This window comes from Aplidium turbinatum, chromosome 4, assembly GCF_918807975.1.
Source record: "Aplidium turbinatum chromosome 4, kaAplTurb1.1, whole genome shotgun sequence".
Taxonomy (NCBI): domain Eukaryota; kingdom Metazoa; phylum Chordata; class Ascidiacea; order Aplousobranchia; family Polyclinidae; genus Aplidium; species Aplidium turbinatum.
The window spans coordinates 11494104-11517319 of NC_137475.1; the positions used below are offsets into that span (position 1 = coordinate 11494104).

Here is a 23216-nt window from a genome sequence, read left to right on the forward strand (position 1 = left end):
AACTTTTTTCGCTGAGGGCCGGATTGCTGCGAGATTAACAGCTGCGGGCCGGATGCAAATTGCGAAAACATATACAACTATTTAGAATCTCCATTGACTTGAATTGAACACAATAAATAACAAAGTCAGCGGTGGAATAGCAAAGTTGTGATAAAAATCGAAAGGTTGCTGGAAAAGTTATCCCCTGCTTTGATACACTACAGGGCATCGTGCTCTTGAAAAAACATTACATCTTTCCAAATTTGGCCTAAGCTGTCCCCATTTGTGGTGGCCTAATGATAAAAACAGAACACCAACATGTAGGCTGCCTGGTGGAAAAAAGTACAAATTCAACATACAACAACAAACTATAAGAACGAACAATTTTAACAAAGAAGTTTCTATTACACAAAAAGGCAAAGCCAAAGACGGTTGCTAATGCCAAGGGAAGCACATGTACAGAATTGTATTGCAGCTGTAATTTCCGCAGCACGTGGCGGGCCGGATGAAATCAGTTCGCGGGCCGGTTATGGCCCGCGGGCCGTAGTTTGGTGACCCCTGGACTAAGCCAATACGAAACACATGGCCCAATCCACCTCCCCCACCCCAGGAATGCCAATGTAGCATAGTGTTCTGTAAGCCTATTATAGTGAGAAAGAAATGGATAAAGTCTAAACTAAAACCATACTGAGATATCATGAAGACGTCTGGGATATCAATGGCCAGTGGCGTAGCCAGGGGGGGTTTGGGGGTTACTCCCCTTTTAGCACGCGTGTGACGTTACGATATTGAGAATGATGCTTTCAGTCTCTTTATACTTGGGAATGATGCTTTCAGTCTAAAAAAACTTGCCTAATTTTAAACAAAACTGCATTAAAAGAGCGAGTTTTGCCAATACCAAACATTCAAACATCTCAGCCAGGAATTAGCAACAAGAAAACATAGAGACTTAGCTTTATTTCCGAAAAATGCCGAAGAAAACATGATCTTATCCTTTTGCTATGCCACCTGACAGCACCATTTTACAGGAATATTCATACCCACATTTTTGTTAAAAATGCTCTCAGAATGCACCAAATTCAAAGTAATTTTTCAAAATTTTTTGGGGGAGGCCCCCCAGACCCCCGCCGCTGGGTGTCGTCTTAGGCGAAAACGCCATCGGGCTTCGCCCGCCGGGCGTCAAAACCCCCCCTATCAAAATTCCTGGCTACGCGTACTGTCAATGGCTCCCCCCTCCTTGAGAAAATCCTGCGTACGCCACTGCATAGGACAGTTAAAAATAAAACGTTTGGGTCAAAACCAAACGAGATTCTTCCGAAAGAATTCCATAGCAAATGAAACGAAATCAAGAACATAAATTTTGTGTCGAAGTATTCAAGCTGAGTGTAGCCTACTGTATAGCCTAGAATAAAAAAAAAACGAAATTTCATGCATGACCTTGTATTACTATCTTGCTCTCGCTGATGTAGGCAATACTTTTCCGTTGTCTAAAGTTTTCTGTTTCACAAACTTTCACCTAATCATCAGTGAAACATGATTGGGTTGGATCTAACATTATTCCGTTTCTGGCCCAGACAGCAAGTCAGTCGTTTTTACATTGATTTGCTGTCTGGAAAGGCTTCCCTTGCTTGGCTTTCTATTTTTCTGTTTCATTTCGAAAAATTGTACGGTAATGTGCTCTAGAATTCTTGCCAAATCGCACACCACTCACAAACCAAATGCAAGCTTGTTTATTCAGTTTCAATTATTTGGCAACATGGAGAATGCATAACAATTAGTCAGGCTAAGGTTGGTGATCAACTTGCTCCGATTTAATTCTATTTGCGTTGATAAGACGTTTCATAGCGTTAGATAAACACAGAATCTTCAAAGAGTGAACTCGCGTAATTAATAAAAGCATTAAGTGCAAGTAAAATTAGCGGCTAATTAAAGGTCAGAAAAATTGCTTTTTTACATAGAAATGCAACACAAAAAACGAAACATATCGCAAAAAGCACACACCTAGTCACAAACAATAAATTATGTGCTGATGCTTGCGTTGGGGTAAATAGGTTACCACTGGCTAACTTTATTCCCCACGCAAGTCTACATTTAATAAGCATCTGCATTCTGCAAGCGTTGCAATTACGCAAAATTGATTGATTTTGAGGAAATCTATTCTTTTTAATGATGCTTGCAGTACAACTACTGTTGTGAGCATGCAAATATTGGTGGTTTTTCGTGGTTTGGTTTTAGATTTTGTTGTGGAGATACTTTGAATGAAACTCCTCTTCAGCTGGACCTAGTAAATGGAATAGTGTTCCAGGAACTAGATTTTAACAAAAAGTGAAAATTTCAGACTGTAAAAAGGTGTTTGGTTCTGTGTCAATAGTTCAATCTACTATGAGCAAGCAGATTCTCAGGATGATGCACCAAAAGAGATTATCTATGCCCGGGGAAGAATATATTCACAATTCAGGCTCCTCATCGTGGTGAAGTAAATTGTATCCTGTTGTGTCATTGTTTCCTAATCCCTGGAGTTTGCATATTGCCCATGCCCCTATGTGGGGCGCTATTCCAACTGCGACCAAGCTAAGAAATGTCAGCGTAAGTGATTCGATGACAAGCACAGTCGCAGTCAGAAAAAGTGACATTTAAAAATGCTAAAATTTATATAAAATGTGGCTCGCCATGTAAAATAGTAGGAGAAAAGCATTCGGATATATCTAAAAGCTGCTAATGAGTTTCCATTGATAATAATCTTAACATTTTCATCAACCAACGCAACTTTTGTATGTGAAAACTTTGTCAAGATATATCTTAACATAAGGTCAGTTCGCAATAGAAGAATATGCTTAATGTTTTCTAAGAAACAAAATACACCTAACATTCGACAGCAACTGAAAACACACACATAGCGATGTACAATTGTACATGACATACAACATGAGAGCATTTCTCAACCTTAACGACAACGAAATTCGCAGTTTTTAATAAATTCGTTGTCGCACGATGACTGATTAAGAGTAAAAATAATGAAGTCTGTTAAAATGATAAGAATCTTTTACCCGCCTTAGTGTTGCTATTATGGGGCGTCTTGAGTAACTACAATGCAAAAATGTGCACAGAAAAAAACTGGAATAAGAAAACTGTAAACTTGACAAGGCCATGCATTTGTAAATGAATTATTGTATTTGATGTTGGTCTTAAAGCTCAGAATCAGCAAAGTGGCAAACAAAGTGATGTTGAGAGTGTGGGGTTAAAATTTACATTTGTAAGACTCAGAAATAGCCTAAGTTCATATAATAATTTGCGGGGCTTACCCAAACAAATATTTCTGCAGATTAAGAATGTAGTTTATATGACTAAGAAACGGCATAGTTTGAATGCTGTTAAAAAGTTTTGCTTCCTAACTGATATAATATATCAGTGACTGTCTGGACAGCCCTTATATTTTAGCCTTAAGCTCTAGCCCTTAAACCAAAAGCACAATTGAACAGTGGCAAAGTTATGGATCAACCCACAAGATGAAGCATCAGTTCACTAACCAAACAAAACAAACTGTGGGTGAACTAAACATTCTTTCGTTTTATCAGTAATGAGTGATAGGCAAACCGGGGTACATTACCCCGGATAGGGAAAAACTGAAACTTTTGTGGTACTTTTGAAAATTTATTGTGCTGTACTTTGGTAACCATAGTTCATGTAAAACGTTTACAGAAGATATGTTTCATTCAAACAGTGCTTGCAATGACAAATGGGAAACGGCAAAAAAAATTACCTTTCATTGCGTTACACCGCTTTGGGACTCGTTAGACATTGTAAATTGCTAGCATTAGGAGAGGTTTTCTCAAATTTACGCACAAGATCCCTTGCTTTCCGGGCTAAGGTGCAGAACTTTCAAGGTAGTGCGAACCCCGCTGTGGTGCAAGTAATTTCGGATTGATGACAACCAGTCTTTGTGAGAAGAAAATTCCAGAAATTGGGAAAACAAAAGATTTGACATTTGCGAGTGTAAGCTTGGTCTCACACAGAATGTCTTAAGATGTGATGCGTTTAGCCATGAGGGTGATGACTTTATCAAATTTCTGGTAGCGTTCTTTCTGTGGTGATTCTGCTCCTTTGTAACCCCACAATAGACGAAGTTGGAAGTTAGTCGTGAAAAGTTCGTGAAGTTTCGATTTCCTTTCAAAATCTACAAAAAAAAATATAAATTTAAGCAAGGCGTAAAATGCAGCGCCTGCATAGTCAAACCACGAAGCTCTCAATTCCTCAAGACGAGGTGCCCTTTAAACTTAGAAAGAACTAGGTATTACTAAAGCCATGAAATAGTTAAATTAATCTTGCATTTCTATTAATAGAGATATCAGGAGAAGTAATGAGATCTGCCTCTTGTTTTGGTTCCGTGTGCTGACTCATTACTTACTGTTAACCTGAATACAAAATGACACTATGTTCACCGAGCCATCTAATTATAATTTTTCGTGTGTTTTTCTGGTTCAAAAGAAAACTGCAAGAAAATAGTTTGCAATTATTAAACTTAGTGTGACTGTGTTTTTAATTAGAAGCAATTATTTTTTAAACGCTGCGTTAAGTGTTCTTATTTCAAAAATTTGTTTTAAAACCTTAAATTGCTCAAATACCTTTCGCTAACATCTAAAGGTGTTAGGCTATTCCGATATAATAAGATTTAAAAGTAGTTCAACAATGCAGCACATATCTTGAAAACTGTAAAACCTAACCTTGGAATTTGGAATTGAAATTTTGACGAAGTACCGGAAGTGACGCAATAATCGTTCGCGACAAGCTCAGTTGCGCCATCAAGCTGTCAAAACTGTCGTCTGGATAGTTTTGCCACCAGAACTAGACATGTTGTGAAATAAAAACAGAAAGTGTTAATGAACACGTTACATCTGAATTTTACTCAGTTGTGACCATAACTTCAGTAACTACAGTATGTAATAATTCTTGTTCAATTTGGTAATGCAATGACCCCCATTACAGTACCATAATCACATTCAGACAGGCAACCAACAGTTAAAGATAGCAAAACGTCTGTAATGATCAAACGGCAAAACTTTTATATAAGCAACATAAAGATTGTTTTTGATTTTAATTCGGTAAAGTTGAAATGAATTTGTGAATTGAATTGTAATATGACCAACAGGTTATGAATATAATAGAAGGGAATGCTGGTCTATTTAATGATTTATTTTAGCTTGAGGTGATGATAAATTAGGCCACAATTATGCCGAGATTCAATTTGCCATGACATTGATTTTTCACATTGTACAGTAGGTTATACACAAGTAACACAACTCATACGATAATTACAACAAGACATCTTATTGTTTGCAACACGGCTGATGTTGTTATTAAATAATCTGTATACTCTCCATCAACTCTACTAGATGCCCAACTAACGCAAAAAACAAGCACGTTGAGTGGTGGACGATACTATTTGAAAAGGCCAACGTACACATATTAACTTACCGAGGTTTCATAGCCTTCGCTGGCAACACTTCCTAGCATGTTGCCTTCAGACGCGGACAGTTGTTTTTTGAAGTTGGCTCTTGGAGAAGAATGACGAATTTCGGCGAGAGGGTTTTCAAGAAATCTCAAAACGGGTAAAATATGGGGGGCACAGGTCGACAATAAACCTTAACAAAAAAGCAAAAATGCTTGGTTGAAAACCAGCTAAGTATTTGAAGGCTATAAGTTCTTTTAATTTAAATATGATCTAACAATAAAACGATAGCAAAGCTGTAGAAACGTTTAAGTAAAGCAGCATAAGAAATGATAGAACTACGACCCTGACTGGTAATCTAAGTGTTCTTAATCCACCATCGTTGCTTACCATTTTGCTACATTTTTTGCAAGCAGATGTGCAGATGGTGGAAACTCTTTTAGTCAGTTGAAACTAATTGGCAATGCTCAATGGTATTGCTAGTCTACAGTCAATTCTTCTTCCTTTTGACATCATCATGAAGTTGGAATGAAACAAAGCTTTATAACGTATACGGTTTTCCGAATATTTTTTTGTTATTTTCCGTTGTGAGTTTGTACAGTAGGCCTATACAGGACCGTGTTAACCGCCATCGACGTGTTAAAGGCCCACGGCTGATTAGGGGCCCACTCATTTTAGTCTGTTTAATGTTTTTTGAATGTTTAAAAAATAGAAAAGCTTCTACAGAAGCTAGATATTCAATAACTTAAATTATGCAAGGCCGTATTTACTGCTTTCCAAACCCCCGGCTGGGAGCCCACGTCTGCCAAGGGGCTCACTCATATTTAGTTTGTGCAACGTTTTTCGGGTGGTAACTTTACACTTATCGGTAACATTAAATACGTAATTTTTTTCCATTTTGTAAAGTTTTCTCGCTCGCTTCAGTCGCTCAATCACATTTTAACCACCCAGGCGGCAAAATTAGACATGTATAGTTTCAACAGTGGATTAAGGAAGTAAAAGTTTTTTTGTGTCCCACAAAACTAACAAAATGATGTAATATTCGGAAGTAAACACTGGGCCCTCAAATAGCCTAGGTAATGTAGTTGAAAAAAAAAGAAGTTAGCCTAGGTAACTAACAATTAATTTGACAAATTTCATTGTTAATCGAGATAAGTTACAAAGTTAAACGTACCGTGAAAATGTTATCGGTGAAACGAAAGTCAAGACACCTCAGTTAAATTTTCGAAGTTCTTGACTGTTGATAGGCTACACCACAATGGGATATAGCCTAGAAACTTTCAAGAGATAAGTTATTGAAATTCTTCTGTGATCGTGAATGGACTTTATTTTTATTTGATAAGTTTGGAATTTTTTATTTGATAAGTTTGGTTACTTACCAAGGGTGTATCACTGTGTCTTGATAAAAAAATAAAACATCATTGTTCCTAAAAATGCCTAAAAAGTGACCAAAACAAGGTTATATTTGTCAAAATTGTATGGGGGCAAGCCCACACTCCCTTTGTTTTCAACTTCCTCAACTTTTTTCTACTTCCGCTACTGTATTGTCAGCACGGTCTTTCAGACCTAGCTTCTTTTTTCTAGAAAATCTCAAGAGTTGTTCACTCTTTGCAAAAATGATGAATCTAAATTTTTCCCCACATTGAAAGAGTTTACGACCTTAAGTGCTTTCTTGTCTTATTTTTAAGCGTTTTCACTAAACATAGGGGCCCACTAGTGGATTTCGGGGGGGGAAGATGGTGCTCACACGGCCCTGACAGTATACAGTTAGTTATACCGACTGTTTCATCACAAGTCCAACAGCGTGTAATCTATTTAACGTCAGGTCTATAAACAAAGCTTAGACCAGTTTATGATTAATAACGATTATAATACTACAGCAGGCTTAACATTTTTTTCATACATTAATATGTAGCAATACATTTATTTGTCTTATATCTTTCATAACGTTAAAAAATATAAAATATCATTACAATAACGTAAATTATTACTCACTTATTTGTCCTTCTCCTGCGTCAAGAAGCTTCATAAGAGGTAGCAGCTTTTTTTCCATAGTAACTGCGTTGTTGGTGTACTGCTGTTGCAAGGCTGTCCATAACTCACCTAAGCCCCTCAACTAAACAAGAATAGTCACGTGAGTCACGTAAACATATGTTAGAAATATCAATTAAACAACAATGAGCGATGGTGCATTACCTTGGTACTGCATCTATCAAACCTTTGAGTTGTTTTCAGTGCGGCATGATACGAAAAGCACAACGTATCAACCAAATAATATGCGACAGGCTATACGACAGACGCAGTATCAAAATAGTTCCAAGAAATAAAATAGTTTGCTTTTTGTTTAGATGTATTAGGTATTCCCTGAAGAGGCCAAAGAGTTCTTGCCAGAAACGTTAGAGTTTATTATGTTGCTATTTCATTAGTGTATTGTGTTTGTTTTGAATAACGCTTATCAATCCCATTAAGTTACTGTCAGTCGTCTGTTTATGGTATTGTAAAATTACTTCTCTCCCAAAGCTATACAATTCCAAGGTAAGTTGCTAATGCAGCATAAAGGGTAATTTTATAAAAACAAATAGGTTAACTGGCCTGAGTGACGTAGCTAGAGAAAGTATTCTAGGGGGGAAAAACAACTGATGGGGGGCCAACATCATTGAACATGAATTACAATGATATTAACACGTTGTCGTGGTATTAAAAACATATTTTTTTGGGGAATGAGAAGTTAAAATTTGGGAGGGTGATTGCCTCACCCCCGTGGCTACGCCCTTTGATTAGCCTAATTACATAACTATCTTTCATATTACAGCTAAAAGAATAATTGGTTGCATGGTTGGATTACGTCAATATATTGCTACATTTAAGTTACTATCGACAAATCATAATTACCTAATGCCTCGACCAACACTAGCACCAGCAGTTTAAAAATTAACAAGACATTACGGTCGTCACCTGTGGACAGGTTAAGCCATGCATGATTGCAGAAAAGCCAAAGACATTTCCAAGGCTGTGGACTAATTCGTTCGCAATCTGAAAAGGTAAAAAGTTAATGTTGGTGAGAAAACAAAACAATATTGTGACTATAATCAGGGCTATGGATAAACTCTCAGTTTGGTAAAGATGTCAGCTTCCCGTTCAACTGTCAATTTTTTTGACTACAAACAGCATATGTAGTCACTGTGTTAGTAACTACTAATTAACTAATTTTATTACCAATTACTTTTTTACTTACTAACTAACTAATTTTAAGAATTAAATCTGCGCTTAGGAATTGAATATGAGCTACAAAATACATCATGTTTTTCGATTGTTGCTTGCTGAGATTACGTATACCACGCATGAAGGGTAGACTGTAACCGTCCCTTTTGCAACAACCTTTCTCATAGCAACTTTATGTAATTTAGCATGCCCTTGACAAATATGGCCGACATTTCACAACACCCAGTTTGATTGGATGTCGAACCTAGAGGCATGATTTGAAACCAAGCATATCATTTGCTTTGTCATCTCTTTTTTGTCAAAAATCTCATTCTCTCTCTCACTCAGCGTTTATTCGCATTTACGGAGTGCATAGAGAAGATGTGATTGATACATAGCTTCTAAACTAAAAGAACACCAGTTTTTCTTTAAAAAAAAGAAGGACTATTATTTTGATTTGTGTGTAACAGACGTTGGAACATGCGTCTTGGAATGAATCATAAGAACTGTCTCAACACGTGCAATCAAAAGTAAAAGGTAAAAATGGCGCCGTACTTGATTCAAGTGCCGAGTATGAGAAGATAAGGTTCTCATTGTAAGCCATCGGCACTAAGAAGAGTAAGGTTGCCAGTTCCCTTCTCTCGGCTGCTTTTCCTTCAGCAATTAAGCCCACCGAATTTATTACATCCTAGGTAGAGGTGAGCAGTGTTTTTAACATCCAGCTTAGCCGGGAGTCGAACCAGGTTTGCATTATTGGAAAGCCAACGCCTTATCCGCTGCGCCATCCCTCCGCCAATCGAAGGTAGGCTAAGCGAAATCATATTCCATACACCTACTTCTTACAATCAAACCAACTATTTGAAATGGTAGGCACTTTTACGTATTGCACTGCCCGAAGAGGCAACCGCAACCATGCGTATCGTATATGACATTAATGGTGTTTTAGTCACAACTTTTCTCATAAACTCCATTGTTTGCAGTCACTACGATTCTTCTTGCACTCAGTTTAGTTGAAGAAGAAAAAATAGTATTAGCAGAGTGTGGGAATCGAACCCATGCAATCGAAATTATTACTCCTCTGCCCTAACCATTAGGCAACGTTGGTTGTGGCGATGCATGCAGTTAAATTTCTTTGTATCAAAATCTTTCGATAAAGACGACCAGTTAATCACGTGTTGAGTCATGTCACGCATGATAGCGCTACCAACGTCAACGATGTCGTATGTCACGCATGGTTGCGGTTACCTTTTCGGGCAGTGCAATACGTAAAAGTGTCTACCATTTGAAATGGCAGCTTTTTACAATCTTATTATACCTGAATGAAAACGTTTAGAATGTCCACTTTTTCCTGCTTGTTTGTGCCGCCGCGTAAAATGCAAACCGCTACCCAAAATGCAAAGCACTGATATCTGGATACAACAAAAAGTTAAAAACACTCATATGGTAATAAAGTCAGTTGTGTCCATCAAATACACTTAATTTGCAATATTCCTAAATGGGCATAATTACGCCAGAAAAATTGTTTCTCAAGTCTGGGCTCAAACCACGTCGCTGATCGTGTGAGATCGTGGTCAAATGAACATGGAAAGAAAGAACCTAATCCGAGTGTTCTCCATTCGCGATAGCCTTTGCCTATAGCCAAGACACAGGGCTCTCAGTGGCCGTCAAGTTAATCGAAAATGAGTGACACGCACAGGGATAATTTGGGCCCAGTATCAACCAGATTTTCAGGCATCAAATCAAACACTTCTAAGAAAAAGCGCACTATATCTAATCCTCACCTTTCCAAGATATCGCTTCGAAGTTGTTTGCCTTTTGGCAGGAACACCTCTTCCAATCCCATGTCACTGACTTTGCATACCTGGAGGTTAGGGGAATATTAGTTTTCGAACCATGGATGGAGCTTGTTATAATTTCATTCAGTCTTATGAAAGAACTCATAATGTATCAAGAAAGCACAGTAATAGGCAATGGTGCCTCTTATTTTGTCACAAACCACAAAAACAAAACCAGTCTTTATTATTGTTTTTGTTCAAAAAAAGCATTTTACAGCGACTCAACTTTGACATGTCCACCGGAGTTATTTCTTAAGTTTCATTTAGCTGAATTGTTTCGACTTCACATAAAATATACTCCACTTCATAAAAAAATTGCGTATATTGTATTACAGTAGAATTCGCCTATAGTGACTTTGGCTATAGTGACACTTCGCCTATAGTGACACCTGTTGCAAAGTCCCGTTTGCATACGCAACAGTTGAGTAGAATTCGGCTATAGTGACACTTCGGTTATGGTGACACTTTTTCCGCTGTCCCTTCAGGTGTCACTATAGGCGAATTCTACTGTATAATAATTCTTTGAAATGCATTGAACCGAATCCAAAGGTCATATCTTACCTCACAATCGATTGACGTCATGTGACGCGCCAATTTGAACGAATCTGTCCCCAGCAAGAGTTTCTTGATCTCGATCATTACGTCACCATCCACAGGCTTGTTGAACTCAGGTAGCAATAAGCTTTGGTAAGCTAGAGGCTAAAACAGGGGTAGGTTTAGTTATTGTCTTCCTATTGTGTTTCCATTGCGATGCCAGAGAACTTTCAAATACCCATTATCACCTTAAGTTCAGCCAATCTTAATTGGTTGCTAAGAAGTCACGAAACTTAGTTGCCCAGCTGAGAAAGCAGATGAAAATGTCTCGGAATTATGGCAGCTGGTAATAATAATAGCAGTAGAAGTGATAAAAAGTTTGTTGTGCATTGGAACTATGGCACAACTTAATATAAGTTTTATAAATTTTGTATGAACAAATGTTAATTTGAAGAATGCTCTCAGAGGATGTCCATGAAAGCAAACGTCAAAGGGATAAATTTAGAATAAGAATTACAGCTCAATTTGGACAAAATTCGATAGTTAAACAGATAAGACTAACGTTGAACATCGATTTTCTTGATTCGGATGTTGATGATTGAGAAGAAGCTCTCCCTGCTTCCATTAAGGAGGATACAGATCGTGGAGAAGACGTTCTCATAATTACAGATGAATTGGACGAGCTAGGAGATGCAGGAGAGACACCAGGAGATCTAAAGCAGGAAAAATGTAACTGTTTCTGCGTCTTTTCGATATCGGGATGACACAGTCTTTGTTAGTTATGGAATAGGGCCCATAGGGGCACAATCACGCGAGTCGTACAGCTTGCTTGTTCAAAAAATATTGGCTTGTGGGAAATATAATAACTCAAAAAAACAGTCACGTCACTAGAATTATCATTCCATCCGATTTTTCGTATTTTCAATTGCTTTATGAATTTTGCTTGGACTTTGTAAAATGTCTGCATCTCTCCCAAAAGCGTCGTTGAACAACAAAAATGCGGTAATTTTTAGCGATAATTTCTAGACACGTGGTCTACACTGAAGCTCCCAGAAAATATTGCGGCCACGCGTGGAGTGCTTACCCTAGAATCGTAATGTGATTGATTCTAAGTGCAATTACTTACATGTTCTGCAATTACGATTACAACTGATTTCAAATTGATCCATTACAACAATTTGCAACAACAACAACCTTTGCGACAACCAATTGCCTACTTAACGGTTCTATTCACGATTGCTCAATCACATCATAGGCAAGTAATCGTAATTTTGTTAGATAGAAATGCAGTTGCAATCAGTCATTGCCTGATTTTTTTGAGTTTGTTCTATGTTTTTGTAAAATTCTCGAAAATTAAAGTGTGGCAAACCCCAGCCTACACAATCTTCTCACCTTGCATTTGTAGTGTTGGAGTGTCTGGCTTGCGATTCTTTTGGTGTCTGATGAAGATTGTTGGATTCGCCCTCGAACGCTTTGTTGGATTCGTGGCGGATTACAGGGCGACGAAAAGATGGAATCCGACTAGGTTTCGGTGGTTCCCCGCTTGTGGTGCTGTTACGGGTCTGGTTCGGTATAGTCGGTAACGGACCAATACCGTCACTATTTCCTGCGGTTTGTTTAGTCGGATTCAAAGACGGGTCTGAACCGGTTCGCCCGATAAGTTTTTCGTGGTTATTAAACGCTATGTCGACTTGACTATGGGGTCGGGGGCTATTGTTGTTTGGAAGTTGTAGTGGAAATGGTTGTGGTGAGTGGCTATTGTACGGGCTATGTTTAATATCTGCGGCGGGAAATCGAGGGCTCGTGGTCGGTCGATTCTTGTTTGGTGTCCCGACGTAAGGTTCGCCTGTGTGAATGTGAAAGCTTCCTGTAGGTTGTAAATTACTAGAACGTGACGAAGTGTTGTTCGATACAGATTGAGACGAAATGGCGGCTGCGCGTTGTACACTACAGTTCCGTTTGGGCTCCCTTCGCAGAGAAGCGTATTTTACGTCAGAATAAGACAAAGGCAAGTCTCTGTTAATCGGAGTCCTGATAACCGCTCCTGATGCTACAGATATTGGAATGCTTTTTCCAAAGTGGAACATGATTAAAGCTGGTATGGAATCGAAGCTATCACATTCGAATGCAAATTGAACCTTGGAATAAACGGCGCTTTGAGCCATCACGAACTTGTTGATTTTGAAATGGAGGATAGAACCTTGCCACCTAAACAAGAGTTAAACCAAATCAAAATTGTATCTAGTTGTTATGGCATACAACTCATACAGTGCAAAAAAAAATAATGACTATAACACGTAATAAATTGTTTCATCGATCTCAGCTATCTCTTGCTATCGATATTAGTCGGATTCAAAGACGTTGTTGTTTGGAAGTTGTTTGGAATGCAGCAATGCAGCAGTGTTGGTGCAATTGCTTACACTAAAAACTGGAGCTTGCAATGTTGAAGCATCTTACTTAAAAAGCTACAATTCTGTACAAAATACAGGAGAAGGGTATGCACGAATTCATTGCGGCCAACAACACTGCAGCTTTTCTCTGAGTATTTTCTCCCCTTGCTTTAAAAAAGAAACAAATTGCCAGGTTCGATATTCTCTACAAAATCATTTTATGAACCATTTTAAAACAGTCGTTCAAAATGACCCTTTGAGCTCCGTAAGTAAAACTCTCAGGATTGCGTAAAGAAGAAAGTGGCATCATGCATCATAATAGAAATTTTCTGTTTCAGGATACACATGGTTGTTATTGATGATTCACTTGTTAGGCCTATAGTAGAAAAAACTTTGTTACAGTACTAGTGTTGACCGTAAATCTTTTCACCTTGCCGATACATCAGAGGACCAACCTCAAGTTCTATCTTTCTGTATCCGCTGATCTATCAAGCAATCACACTCACGTGGAAAAGTCTACTGAGATTCTACCTCAGGTTTAAAGCAATATAAATCATTTTTCAATTCGTTTATTTGCTAGTTTATTTTAGGTCAATGTGGGTTTTTCTGTAAAGAAAATGAGTCCGAGTAAAAGGACACACGCAACGACCGTGATCTTTGCCATCCATCTCATCCACATTGCTTTGAATTAAAGTCTGCCCAACCACCGCGAGAGTCTGGCCCCACTCCTGTTGCTGAGAGTAGACACCTTCCCAGATAGAAAATTAGATGTTTTTACGTTGATTCAAAGTCCGCGAAAATTGAAGAAAGTAAAAAGAAGTTGATCCTGTCTCTCTGTGACCACTTTTTGCATGCAATCTTCTTTCATTGTCATGTTGTGGTAACTTTCAAACATCATATTCCACTCTTCTTCGACAGCAAGTGACAGTAACATGCTTTCTCCAGTTTGCCCAAGGGAGAAGCATTTGTGACAGAAATAGAAAACAAGCGGACAGAAAACACGCTGGCAAACCACAGAATATAAAGAAGTGTTTAAGACTGTGCCTCTTGGCAGCTCCTGTGTTTTAAAGAAGATACCTATTCTGATGGCTTGTTCGAGTTCTGATTAATGAAGTAGTAGAATAGTTTCATGCTGCAAGCTATCTAAAGTTTGCATCATCTTCAACCCAGAGTGAAAGATCTGCGTGTCTGGGATGATGCAATCAAAAACTGGCCGCTCTCTAGTAGCCTTCCCGTGTGAACATCGTGATCCTGAGGTGATAAAAGGATAGACCCTCGGCCTCAGAAGCTCAAAGAAAACGAAGAAGCTATCCAAAGTGCCAATGAGAAGCAGCTTATTTTACACCGTGCCATTAATTACAAAACCATGGACAAAATCGCGTTGCATGATAACTACTATTGTACCTCATTGTAAGAACGTGCTCTCCTGCATTGGAAATAGATTCTCGAATAAGAAAATCTCCTTCGTTTCTAACCAGATCTTCAGCGACATCTCGCGGCAAGCGACCATGGTACCATGCATAACTTCTCAAATCGGAATTGTCTAACTTCAATTCACTTTCCAGATCTTTACGAAGCATTTCCGAAGTAAGCTTTGATGACAATTCGACATGCTGGCTGAGGCGGCCAGACGTGCTTGGAGTTAACTGCAAAAGAAAGAAGAAAATCTTAATTTGTAAATTTGCTTGAGCTACGGTTACTCTTCGTGCCAACCAATTTGCTGTCTGGAAATGGGCTTCAGCCAACTCCCATCTGCTGCATGACAATGCTTTCAACCCCCCAAAAAAAACGTTTGAAAGTGAACCAGTTGTCTTTTTTAATTTCAATTGCAACACTTGTGACATCAGCCGTATGAAACAACATCTCGGCTAACCAGCTCAGTGGCCGAGTGGTTTCGCCTGCTCTGGTGCTGGTAGATCTGAGATCGATTCCAGGTTGGGTCAAACCGAGACTTCGAAAACGGAACCGATTGTGTTCTTTATTGACAACGCAATGAAAATATGTTGGGTAATAATGTGATGACATCGTAAACCTGATATAAAAGCGTGTGGGTTCGTGAACAAAGAAGCTTCAAGATCAAGCGGCGCTGGTTTGACTCTCGGGGTGTGCGTTTGAGCAACGCACGTTAAGGACGGCTCTCCACTCCATTAAGTGGCATCTAATGAATGGCATAATTCCCCAGCAACAACACCAACAATCAAAAACTTCAATCTGTCAATCTCGGTATTCGGGTCGCGAAATTTTTTTCCCACGAGATTTCTGTCTCATTTGCATATTTTGGTAAAAGTTTGTATTAAAACCGTGTGAATGCAACATTTTCTAGTTGGCACGGTTGGTTCAGTGGTTTCATCCTCTGCCAGTGATCATGAGAACGAGGGTTCGACGCTAGTCGAAGTCAAACTTTTTTTTTTTAAATTAATTTTGCGGTGCACAAGAGCTTTTCAAAAAAAGTAGGGTTAGGGAAAGCTTATATTTTATTATCATTGCAGAATTTCATTGGCAAATAGTTACTTCACAATCTGAATCAACCAATCTCTCAAAACTCTTTCGGAAAATCTTACTTTTAGAGTGACTAGAATCAATGAGACAGAAATCTCGTGGGAAAAAAAAATTTGCAACCGGGTCTGGGTCAATGGTTGAAAGCCTCTACAAGTATGCGAACCTGCCAGGATTAAGCTCTCAAAGAAATTTTCCCAGTCCCAGTTCAAAGATTCAATCAATCAATAACATTAAAAATGAGCCCTGTCGCTAAAAGACCTTAGTTGTTGTAAAGCGACAACAAATAAAACCGTAACATTATTATTAACATCTCGACTAGAGAACAATGTCTTTTTACATAGATCCCACGTATATTAGTAAGGTCAGTCAAAAGGTGATTGCCTAGCAAACAGCTATTAAATTTCTAGCACGTTTGTATCATATTATACTGTAGTTACTATCAGGGTGAGGGTGTGGTGTGGGAGGAAAGAGAGGGAAAATGCAAAGAAAGGGAGGTTTGGATGATGGGATGAAGACAGTCTTCCATCTTTCTATCCCAATTCCCACATGTAATTTCTAACACCGTATCAAAACAAGCATAATTTATGAAATAGGCCTACGTTTAAATAAAAGTTTCCGCTTGATTACGTTTCTTAAACTGCAACAATTCAATTTTCTGTTCGTAATTAACTAACGCGACTGTTGGCGTTGCCCGGACGGATGTTCTTCGAGACAAATCAACTTCCTTTGGGAAAGATTTTGCTTCACTTACGCAAAATACGGTAAGTCTACATTTTAAACTCTACTAGACTTCGGTAAAATACAAAAAGTAATTAAATGTTGGTGAAAAAGCAAGCTCACAAATTGGCCTTGATACAGTATGTGATCTATGTGGTGGTATGATGACAAATTTTAAATTTATTTTACTTTAGCCTACTTAGTTCAGGCGATCTTAACGTTTCTCAAAATATGATTAACACGCTTAAGCCTTAAAATTTAAGTTTATCACTAACCACGCCAAACCTAAAACACCCTAAACCTGACAGATTAAGGCGAGGTCACGGGTGAGTGGTTAGGTCATATAATAAATCAGCACCGATGTGACTTCTTTTGAAAAAATGAAACTGTTGAGTTTTTCTTCTGATTATATAAACTGACATTTTTGGCTAAAAATTGACTTCAATCATAAATTTATTTTCCTCTTCAATCCAAGTTTTACGCTTTTCGATATTTTGAATCAAGATGACTGAATGGTTCAAGTCTCCAGCGGCATCAAAACTTATCATCTGTTTACCATTGATGATAATAGCACGTAGCAATTTCGCATACTTCAAGACCATGAAAACTTACCCAAAATGGGGAACAGATTCCACAGAAATAAACCATTCTAGCTTTTGAGTTTTGAAGTAAAGCAATGCAACTGAACTAAAGCTTTAAAACACTATTCCGTATCCGCATAGGCTACAATCCGAGCTAGGTACTTCAGATATATCTTTATCGTCGTAGTTTTCGTTCTCGATACTGAACTGATCGGTAGGCTTGCCAAGGGAAAGTTCAAAATGGATGCGAAATCGATATTAAATCATTTTTTCTCTGCTCTGTACGTGGGAAACGCATTAGCAGATGGATGTAATTGATTTTACTTTGGAAGTTCCTGAACGGACAAATTTCCATAGTCACGCTGATTAACCGTTTAAAGTCGTAGAATCAACAACACATAAAGCTTAAACATTTAGAAGAGGGCATATTTCAAAATAAAAAAGAAAATAGCGATAAACAAAAGCTATATAAATCATCAAACACTTTTGTGCAGGAAAACTAAAATTACATAAGCTAATGAGAATAGACAATATTACTCAGTTAGATATTTATCTCGTTTACTTATTTTATTTATACAATTACTAACGAACTTAGTTAATTGCATTACATATATATCTTTTTATGTTATACTTACCGTATTTTATTATATTTACTTAAATTTTATATTAATTTTTATAGTTTTTGCAAAACATCAATTTCGTTTTTTTGTCTATTTTAAATTCGCGCAAAGCTTTTAAAAACTATTATTGTTTAAAAAGAAAAAAACTAATTCTATTGCTGTATTGCTGAACTGACGCTGAGAAGCTGCTGTTGGTATTGCGTTTAACATTGGCAAATTATTTTATAAGAGTTTAGTTGAAGTAAAATAAAGAGCTGAATTTCCAGTTTTATTCGAAAACATCCAAGTGCATTTTAAAATCAACAATCCACTCGTATAAAAAGATGTTGCAACAGTGCGTTTGGTGCGGTAACTTGGACAGCCGAAATACACGTGCGGTAATTACTTGAACAAAAACACTTTTTAGTTGTTTTACAGTTATTACAATTATTGCTTAACTCTGGCATTTTTAAAACAATCTAATCTAATCGAGAGTGATACCAGCTTCAGCTAGCCTATGTGAAAATTAATTGCTAGATTTAAAAACAAAAACTAAACATTTAGACATTTTAGTCACAAGGTATAAAAATAATAAATTTAAGTAAAAATAGTATGAAAAACCTTTGTTTCTCATAACCCATCCCGAAAGTAATCCTTTTTTAGATTGATTCAAAGTTTGCCAAGGTTGAACGGATACAAAAACTGACTGATTTCCTTCTCCCAACTGCTTCTTGCAGTTGAAGAAAAAACAAAACTGAGCAGATGAATTACAACACTAACAAATTAACGGCATTAACAAACAATGTTGATTCAGTCCCTTGTGTAAACACTATGAAGTAGGCCTACTGCTGGGGAAACAGACGTGCGTAAAACATCAACTGAAATATGGCAGTGAAAAGTAGTTTTATCGATTGCTGCTGCATAATTGATAACATTGCCAAAGGCGAAATGTGGGCCCAGGATAGAGAACGGATTTATTGGACATTGTCGCAATCCTTGACCTTGATTGTATTATCGATTTATTGGGTATAATGAAAACACTTGCTAGTTTGATGGCAGTTAATTGATGTGAATTGACTTGAAATAAATTGGGTCACGATTTCCTAATACAAATGCGTCAGTTTAATATCAATCGATATGTTTTCAACGTGGTTGTTGTTCATGTTCTTTCCAATGCCCTTGAACAAGTTCTACACGTCAAAACAAAGTCAAAATTGTTTTCATCAAAATCTACATATACGCAATAAATATTTACTTGTTCGTTTATGTACGTCTTAAAGCTGCTATAAATATTGTGAATACAGTGCTCTGTGCTTGGTGGAATTAAGTAGTAAGTCCTCTAGATTGAAATTCAGAAAGGATGATGAATATTTGGAAATGTAGAAATTTGGTCAAGACAGAAATTATTTCAGTCATGATGACAAAAATTGTCTTCTCGAGAACGTTGATGTGATGAGCTACTTTTCAAATTGCATGAGTAAACTCCGTTTAATCAGACCACATTAAACCGATCTAATTAGGCGAAAATAAATCGAAAAAATTGTGCAGAAAAGTGGACTTGGGGAGCAAGAAAAATCCGATGAAGCGGCTGGTCCAAGTAGGCTAAGCGTGGGGAAAAGAAGTAGGACCGACTGCATAACACAGACCAAGAAATATCAAACAATGATGACCTTTAATTTTTCATAGTGTTACGAAACGTTCCTTTCAGTAGCAGTTTTGCCATTATCATAGCAAATTTTAGAAAACATGTAGAAATCGACATTTTTTACAAATTCCTTACTCTACCTTAAAGGTACTGGTAGTAGGAGGAAACATCGAAACAAGCACCAGAAATAATGTACACAAGAATCAAACCAGGCTTCAGTGGTTAATTTGTAACTAACTAACAAGCTGTTGACTTCGTTTTAAAATCAATCTCATGCTTCACAATGTTAAATTCACGTTGAACCAGACATTTATTGCTAAGATCTTTTAAGTGATTTTTACTACATCTGAATAAAATACAATTGTATTTTGTATTTTACTTGTATTTTATTTAGATGTAGTAAAAATTGTATATATGTTATTCCTGAAGAGGACATCGTGTGATGTCGAAAACGTTCGATATTGAATTGTTGTGTAGTTTTGTAGTTTTTTGTAAATATAATAATCTTTAATATGTTAAACTTGATAACGTTGCTCGGCTTCGTATGCCTATGGTTCAACCGTTTAAGTGATAATTTTGCTTTGCGGCAGTAGGCCAGACATTGTTCGTGGTTTTAGCCTAAAATAATGAAACGAAACCCTACTCCGATTGTCCGATTGACCAAGAGCCAAAACGAAGCGAATTCAGCTGATTTTGAATCACACAAAAGTATTTTTAGGAAACGTTGGTAGTCTAAAAGAAGCGGCTGATTGAATTTGAAAAACTAACGCTATCCTTGCGTATTGAAATATCACTTAGCCCACTGATTTTCAACCTGTAATCTGTAGTGTTCCGTGAAAGGTTGTCAGGTGTTCCACAGGAAACTTATTAGTGTAGTCCTAAGTTTGATTGTGTTGCATGGAGCACTAGTCGAAAACCAAAATCACAAAAGCTTTGCGTTTGTCTTTCTACAATTCCTGCCTGAATATTAACTTTGTACTCATCCAAACAGGCTCGGATATTGCACTGAGAAAAGCATAAAATTTTGTTTGGTGTTCCACAAGATTATTATAATGCATTTCACTATTTTAAAGTTTTCTGTGGCTGATAGAAAGGTTGAAAAACACCGACTTGGTCTATTACTGTACAGGTACATATTTTCCATTGCATTTTTAAAAGAATTGTCACAAACCCACTGTTTCGTTAAATTCATATAGGTAAGGTAACTGTATATGAAATTCCATCAAAAACTCAACGAAACATATGCCATAAAACATGATTCAGTAACTTTGTAAAAAGAAACTATCTTTACGAACAAAGCATAACTATAACAACAACTTTTCTGCTTGACTTATAGCTTTGAGCAACTTGAGTTGTAACTAGTACAGTAGGCAATAGTTTAAAGCAGCATGTGAAGGTGACGAAAAGGATTTGTTTTACGATGCATTGGTAGCAATCCTCGCATTCCTACGTTAAATTGAGTTGAAGGCAAAGCTTCACAGAAACTTAATCTGAGTCACCCGTTTTGAGCGGTTGCTGAAATGCACATAATTGATGAGCATGTCATGTGTGCTGGAAGTTCTTTTTATTTTCACATCAAATGGAGGAAGTATGAACCATGTTTCACGGGGTTAGAATTTATGACAATCTCTGTATTGCAATCTCTCGTTAGGTCGAGTACTTGTACATCTCAGCTAACAAATCCGACTTTCTTTTGGATTAAAACAATATGCGCAGACGTTTTTGTAAATCAACCAGGTAATACATTATAACAGAATTGCATAATGAACAATACTACATAGAAAGCGGGGTTATCCAAACAAAAGTGCTTCGAATTTTTTTTGTTTCAAGAAAAAATTTATTTCCGCTTATGAATTATATTTTTGGTAAAAAATGTTTTTGCAAGCCGCCGCTTGCCCACAAAAATTTGTTTCGCCAAAATATATAAAAAAAACACAAGATTCGACTGACAGTTTAGCCATTCCACAAAATACTATTGAAAAGCAGTCTCAATTTGACTAAGTCCGATGTTTTTGTGTGAAGAAACTTGTCTGCTATTATTCTTACAGCGCTTCCATAAGTCCTCCTTGATTGGGTACGGTACTAGACTTAAGTTATTCAGAGCAGCGCCAGTGACAAAAACCACTATGCATTGGACCGAGCAAAGTAATAAAAATAATGAACAGAAATGAGGATGATGATGACGACAGGTCAAAAGTCATATCCTCTCACCATTTATTTGCTTCATTTTCTCACATTGATCGTAAAACTTCACAATTTACAAGAAAACTGAACGAAGCTGTTCACTATGGATATTGACTGCTGTGCCTGGATATTACAACGTGACATACGGCGGTCTTAACGCGAGAAAAATTGTGGATATAACTGGCTTGATACATAATTTTAGTCACTTCTAAATTATGATAAGATTTTAAGCGATAACCTATTCAGTGCTTTTCTGACCTTTTGTCGGTTAGAAACGATAGGCTTCTTCACCGAGCTACGGAAGGCTATAAGTTTAAAATACAAATAAAAAACGCAAACCAAAATAATTTATCATTCAGTTTTTAAATGATATACTATATATAGTGTCGGTCGCATAAAACGCTTGTTCATTGTGACATCACGTAGTTGAATTTGCAATTGCAAATTGAATTTTTGAATATGACGCTCAGTAGCTATTTATTATGTATTATGATTGAAGCTATAGTGCAGGCTGTAGAGTCAATATAGTGCATAGTCAGAGTTATCTAATAATTTTCGTTTTATGTTTATTGCAGATTTAAGTAATTTCGAAAGATTTAAGTAATTTCGAAAACGTTTGAGTTGATTTTTTAATTATATTATATCTCTTTGTTTTAAAACATTGTAAACCCGCTAAAGTTTGTTTTGTCTGTCTATCGTTGAGAAATGAATAATGTGTATCACAAATACCTTGGCACAATCACTACCCAATAAAACGTGTTTGTAGGTGGCAAACTGCAACCTACAGTTTTCTATTGTAAACATCATGATTTTCCACAACACCCTTTAACTTTGTGATTTCAATTAATGTATACGCCCACGACGACGCATTACACAGTGAGCTACTGTACTTCTGCATTTAGAAACGTTATTGTTTAAAAAGACAAGAAACACACATAAAACACATTACAAAAGAAAGCGTAAAATTTTAAAAGACGGAATGAAGTTAAAAAATTAAAACTCAGATAGTTTCACACGTTAATCTATTGATCTAAGATACAACATTCGGCGGTAATTAATTGCACTTGGTGTAAACTTTTGTACTTCTTTCAGACCAGAAAAGCAGTTTAAATAACGATTAAGCAAATTCTGCTTCATAGAAGCGTATCCTCACTGGTATAAACGTATCTCTTACCTCTTCATACATCTTTTAATTGGTATTGTTTCTGGTGTCAGGAAAGTTAATAAAGGAACACCATTCTCAATGTTAGGATATATAGCTTTGAAAAGATTCACAGCATCTTTATAAACTCGGCACTAGAGCAATGGATTAAATTGATATAAAACATTCTGTAGTAAATATAATTGTGATCACATTAAAATCTATAAACGTCTCCCAAACAACATTTAACAATTCCCAGTCAAATAAAGCTAACCATGAGCCAATGGCGTAGCCAAGAATGTAGCCCGACGGCGTGTTCGCCTGTCTGGGGGGCCTCCTCCAGAAAATTTTGAAAATTACTTTGAATTTGGTGCATTCTGAGAGCATTTTGAACAAAAATGTGGATATGAATATTCCTGTAAAATGGTGCTGTCTGGTGGCATAGCAAAAGATTAAATAAGATCA

At 37.1% G+C, this 23216-nt stretch overlaps 1 protein-coding gene across 1 annotated transcript; it reads right to left on the reverse strand.

Moving 5' to 3' along the window:
* Window positions 1-1693: 1693 nt before the first annotated feature.
* On the reverse strand, window positions 1694-22897 carry LOC145768652 (breast cancer anti-estrogen resistance protein 3 homolog). Its single transcript, XM_082580206.1, has 12 exons — window positions 22785-22897; window positions 14790-15031; window positions 12388-13203; window positions 11558-11708; window positions 11023-11160; window positions 10408-10487; window positions 9942-10035; window positions 8381-8458; window positions 7421-7541; window positions 5452-5618; window positions 4701-4821; window positions 1694-4153 (listed from the first exon to the last, which is right to left on the reverse strand). The coding sequence occupies exons 1-12, from the start codon at window positions 22794-22796 to the stop codon at window positions 3999-4001; spliced, it is 2175 nt and encodes a 724-aa protein (XP_082436332.1). The 5' UTR covers window positions 22797-22897; the 3' UTR covers window positions 1694-3998.
* Between the last annotated feature and the right edge of the window lie 319 nt (window positions 22898-23216).